General features: G+C 39.9%; 1 protein-coding gene across 1 annotated transcript in view; it reads left to right on the top strand.

Moving 5' to 3' along the window:
• The first annotated feature begins 636 nt into the window (after window positions 1-636).
• prodha (proline dehydrogenase (oxidase) 1a) overlaps window positions 637-6,000 on the top strand; it is a 29,864-nt gene continuing 24,500 nt past the window's right edge. Inside the window, exons 1-4 of the mRNA XM_056290693.1 lie at window positions 637-1,017; window positions 1,335-1,543; window positions 3,973-4,007; window positions 4,872-5,021. Of these exons, the coding sequence (XP_056146668.1) occupies window positions 673-1,017; window positions 1,335-1,543; window positions 3,973-4,007; window positions 4,872-5,021 (739 nt within the window). The 5' untranslated portion in view covers window positions 637-672. The remainder of the gene's footprint in view (window positions 1,018-1,334; window positions 1,544-3,972; window positions 4,008-4,871; window positions 5,022-6,000) is intronic.

Here is a 6,000-nt window from a genome sequence, read left to right as displayed (position 1 = left end):
TTGATGATTTTGTAGAACATTAACTATACCACATATCTCCAATTTCCCTTGGGAGGGAGGAGAAGGGGAATAGGGGAAAAGCATGTTCTATCTATCTATCTATCTATCTATCTATCTATCTATCTATCTATCTATCTATCTATCTATCTATCTATCTATCTATCTATCTATCTATCTATCTATCTATCTATCTATCTATCTATCCATCCATCCATCCATCCATCTATCTATCTATCTATCTATCTATCTATCTATCTATCTATCTATCTATCTATCTATCTATCTATCTATCTATCTATCTATCTATCTATCTATCTATCTATCTATCTATCTATCTATCTATCTATCTATCTATCTATCTATCTATCTATCTATCTATCTATCTATCTATCTATCTATCTATCTATCTATCTATCTATCTATCTATCTATCTATCTATCGGTGCAAAACAAAGCTCCATCACGCTTCATGTTTTTTTTCTCCATCAGACTCTCCACGAGACAACTTAACAGCGTCCCTGATTACGTCAGAACACTGGCCAGCCAATCGGTTGCAGTGGGTGTGTCTTTTCGAGCGGGGTTATATACAGACGCAACAGCCGTTCACGCTTGGTTTAAACCGGTCGCACAGCGGAGAACTAGCGGGTTCCGGCGCAAGTCTGAAAGTCTGCAGATGTCGCGTAACAAATTGGTGCCAGCTCTTTTCAGGGCAAGCTCGGAAAATATCAAGAGAACAATTATTTCCCCTTGGAGATTCCGGTCGACGGGCGCATCCACCCAGCGCGGGGAACTGAGAGAAAAGGAGCCGCAGTTAAATGAGTGCGCCTTGGTGAAAGCGGTCCAGGTCGAGCTCATAAGCCAAACAAAAAATGCAAGAAACGTCCAGGAAAATAACATCACCGTTGACTTCGACAACACAGCAGAAGCATACAAAAGCAAAGATAACATAGAATTGCTGAGAAGTCTTCTGGTCTTCAAGCTGTGCACGTTTGACTTCCTTGTTAACAAAAACAAAGAGGTGAGTCATCTGATTTGTGGGAAAACTTGTCACGCTGTCGTGATGATCAACCTACAAAATCAGTGCAATCTATTTATCTATCTGTAAAACAGATATGCCCAGGTGCGTGTACTGAAATAGTAGATTTTACTTGTGATGATCGAAGTGAATAACCGAAAGTACATTTAAACTTAAAAATGGGAACAAACTACAGGGCGAATCCCCCCCAAAGGCAAACTATAGAATGTGTCCTGGTTTAATAATGGGCTTTCATAATCATGTTACAAAATGGCTTAACATAAACACGTGAGAAAAAATTAAGTCTTCCTTTTTTTCAGTTAATGGATCTCTGTAAGAAAGTCCTCGGCCAGCGGCTGTTTGAGAGTCTGATGAAGATGACTTTCTATGGGCAGTTTGTGGCAGGGGAGGACCACAACGCCATCAAACCTCTGATTCAGAAGAATCAGGCCTTCGGTGTCGGGGCAGTACTGGACTACAGTGTGGAAGAGGACTTAACACAAGAAGAAGCGGAAAAAAAGGAGATGGAGTAAGTGCTTCTCTATCTGGAGTAACACAAAATAATCTGACCCTACAGTATCATTCCTCAACAGATTTTCGAGGTAACACGTATTATGGTTCATATAGTGCACAGCATGCCAACTGAACTTTTCAATCAAGCTTTTCCTTCCTGCTGGACCCTCTTAGTTTTTCACTTTTCTCAAACCCCACGCACTGTCAGTGGTCCTTGTTGCGTCCCTCAGCAACAATGTGGTTATATTTATACTCACACCCATATGATTTTAATGACCATTAAAAGTAAAAACCAAAATGTTCCATACCGACCTTTTTTTTTTAATGTTTATTGGCATTTACAATTTTGAATATTGAATAATTCAACACAATAAACCCCTCACCTCCCCCACCCCTCCCAACATTCCCAGATCCTCAAGGAGAAATACAGATTAAAGAAATAATGAAATGACACGCAACTAAATCGAAGACAAAAAAAAATCAAGAAAAATTAATAATCAGCATGGTGCACCTGTACACAAAGAATCTCTCAGTTTACAATCAATACTAGTTGGGTCGTTCCTGACTCAAGCCAAGAGTAAGCCAACAAAGGCATCCAGACTTTCTTGAACTTGTCCCTGTTATCCCTTAATGTAAATTTTAGCTTTTCCAACTTAAGATTAAACACAATATCCCTGATCCATCTGACATGGGATGGGGTTCTTGAGTTCCTCCAATTTAAGAGTATTAGGCATCGTACTAAATTGTCCCTAGGTGTGAATGTGTGTGTGTATGTGTGTGGTGGCCCTGTGATAGCCTGGCGGTCTGTCCAGGGTGTCTCCTCACCTGCCACCCAATGACTGCTGGGATAGGCTCCAGCATCCTCGTGAGCCTGAGAGCAGGATAAGCGGTTTGGATAATGGGTGGAGGTACCGAGCTTGTAATGTAGTAAAGGCCACCAATTTATACATGTTAGATGGCCAGTCACAGTCTTCCGGTCTCACACCAAGTATGGCAATTAAAGGATGCGGATTTCATCTGTCACAAGTGGGTCAATGTTGAGGTAAATTTTGGCCAATTTAGCTTTGGTAAGGTGGACACGGTGAACAATCTTAAAACTGAATAAGCCCAAATCTAAATGAATGAAGAGGAAGAGTGTACCTGATCCAAAACTGCATCCCACAGATCATCACGGAGAGGAGTACCAAGATCCTGCTCCCAGAGGTTTCTAAGGCTAGCCATCGGCTGAGGATTTATAGTGGCTAGTTTATTATACATCCTTGTGATGGCACCCTTGAGACTAGCCTCTGTGGCTAAAAGTGAATTTGTTGATGTCGTCAGATGTATCTCAGGGAAAGGATGGAAACCATTCTGAACAAAATGCCTAATCTGTAAATAGCGGTAGAAGTGGGAATAGGGTAGGTTAATTTTTTCTACCAATTGATTGAATGAAGCGAATACCCCATCAAAGTATAAATCCTTCATCTTTTGTTTTTAAATGTATTAATGATTTTTCCCCTTTTCCTCCCAATTTAGTGGCCAATCGATCCCTATTTTAGTTCAAACACCCACCCTCGTACTGCATGCGTTCGCCAACTGCATCTCTCCGGCTGGCAGTCTCGAAGGACACGCCTCGCCACATCCGTGACAAGGCGGATCCAGGCTGAACCACTTCTTTTTCCCACACACCCAGAGACACATTCATATGACGAACACAAGCCGACTCCGCCCCCCTCCCGAAGACAACGTTGCCAATTATTGCTGCTTCATCAAGTCCGGCCATAGTCAGATCTGATGAGACCGGGGCACGAACCCCGGTCCCCAGTGGGCAACTGCATCGACACAAAGCTGATGCTTAGACCGCTACACCACCGCAGACTGTATAAATCCTTTATCAATCGAATTCCATTCCCATGCCATGCTTGAAAAGCCATATCTAATTTGGCAGGGGTAAAGAGGTGGTTTGACATAATGGCTGTCATTAAGGGGGCTTTTTGCAGACCAATTCTTTTCCTAACTTGAGTCCATATTCTGATTGTATGAGCTGTAACCGGATTTTTGTGTAATATAGTAATTAAGATTGGGCATAGCCATTTCTAGCGTCAAACACTGCCTTTTCTATGCGTCAGACTCCGCCCATTGTAGAATAATTTCATAGACCTACTTTCCATTAGTAATTTGCTCAAGATAGTATCATAGTTGACTAGTTTTAAAGCAACCTGAGTAAGATACAAGAAGACGTACTTATTTGAGATTAAGAGCCATATCTACAATTTCAGAGATCCAGCAACGTAACATTTACATAGTGTGTATGCTGTAATGTATGGATGGTGTAATGCCCTAACAAACTGAACTATGTGCAACCATTGAAAGAGCAACACACTGAAATATGTGACTGATGTTGAAATTCAGAGTGGAAGTATATTTTTCTATTCAATGTGATGGAAAGTATTTTCTCTCTTTCAGCTCATGTGTGTCTGAGGCAGAAAAGGAGAGTCCAGGTGTGTATATCAGTGAAAACAAATGTTTTTTGCTCAAGCTTGTATTAATTTTCAATGTGCAGCGTTTTCCCGTGTTCTTCTCAAAAGTATTTATACTTTTATTTGTTGCAGTGCCAGCTACTGAATGCTTCATTTCACAGGACCTTAATGACAGTAAATTTTACTTAGGACGTTTTCTAACAAGTGTTACAGTGCCATGGGGAAGTTTCCAGGGTGTGCATGGGAGGGAAACATTCCTGGTTCAGTAGTAAGGTTCTGGGTTAAATACAACGCTACTTCGCTAGTCCTGCAGCTTGGTTAAGTCTGGTCTTTTCTGGATTGACTGTCTTTAAGGGGATGAGGCTAACAGTCCTGCATGTAAAGTAGGAAGTGGGGTGGAGGCTTGAATTCATGCTGGCATGTTTCCATTACCCCAACTTAGTTTTCACCTGTCATATTTTACCGAATCTGACACTGCACATATAGAGATTTGACCAACATTCAATCAGTAACGAAAATCAGTAATACTTATTATTAATATCATTAGTAGTAGCCTTATTAGTGTTATTAGTATAACTGACAGAGGGCTTTGCTGTCATACTACCCATCATAATATATAGTATCAATGAAGTTGCAGATGTCGACTTATGGTCTGGAAGATTTTTATTGATTCATTGTGGAAGAACAAAAGAAGTCCGTAGTTAGACAATTTAAGAGTTATTCAATAAATAACAGTTAAATGTCTTATGTGTCTGTGCCTCATTGTTTTATTTAAGTGGTGGCGTTTGTGGTGTGGCTCTTTCTGTCTCCTTTAATCTTCTTCATGTTTATGTGGATACGCTGTTGCCCACCTAACAATTAAATATTGTTATTCTTTAACTGCAGATGATTATCATCGTGAAAAAAAGTACAAGGCCCATCGTCAGTTTGGAGACAGACGCGGGGGTGTGATCAGTGCCCGTACCTACTTCTATGCAGATGAGGCCAAATGTGACAACCAAATGGAGACTTTTATAAATTGCATCAAAGCATCTGGTTAGTAAAACGTTCATTTCACTTTCATTTAGAATGCATAATTTAATATAAAGTTCTTGATGATATAAATGAAAATGTCGATATATAAGGATCTTTAATAGTCATTGCAATTCATCTTACATTAGTATATACAAGTCATGTACATACCGATGTAAGAAAGTTCTAAATGCTTTTCAAGAGGGGATCTATAATCATAACATTTTTTCATAATAATAATAACAATAAACATTTTATTTAAAGGCGCCTTTCATGACACCGAAGGTCACCTTACATCAAATACAATAAAACAGCAGTAAAAAACATTAGTGCAATCGACAATTAAACACACAATAAGCAATAGAACACACATCAGCTGGAGTTAAAAAAAAAGATGAATTCGATGCTGTTAATGCTGTTAAAATTAGTATGCTTGTTTAAGAAGGTGGGTTTTAAGAGCAGTTTTCTGTAATGGAGTCCAGTAAGTGGCTGTGACGGAATGGAGTTCCAGAGTTTTGGTGCAGCATAGGAGAAAGCCCTGGTACCCATTGTACTGAGATTGATGACTAGTAGTACTAATAGACCTGCTGGTGAAGACTGCAGGGAGAGAGATGGAGTTTACATCTGAAGGAGGTCTGTGAGATAAGCAGAGGATAGATTATGAAGAGCTTTGAATGTTAATAATAAAAATTTTAAATTAATCCACTGTGACACAGGAAGCCAGTGTAACTGAATCAGCAGGGGAGAGACATGGTCAGTGGACTTCGAACATGTAATAATCTGTGCTGCAGAATTCTGGATGAGTTGAAGTTACAGGCGTAATTTAGGAGGGGGTCAGGGGGGACATGTCCCCCTCAATATTTGGAAGAAGTGAATTTGTCCCCCCCAAAAATATATCATGAATGATAATGTTAACTTCCTCGCCAAAAAAGGTAAAATAACAACACAGACATTCGAACTACTTAAAATGTCATTCATACTTGTTTTCCAACGATTTCATACA

The sequence above is a fragment of the Lampris incognitus genome, chromosome 12, assembly GCF_029633865.1.
Source record: "Lampris incognitus isolate fLamInc1 chromosome 12, fLamInc1.hap2, whole genome shotgun sequence".
Classification (NCBI taxonomy): Eukaryota; Metazoa; Chordata; class Actinopteri; order Lampriformes; family Lampridae; genus Lampris; species Lampris incognitus.
The sequence above is the reverse complement of the archived record's forward strand: the minus strand, read 5'-3'. Positions and strand labels throughout refer to the sequence as shown.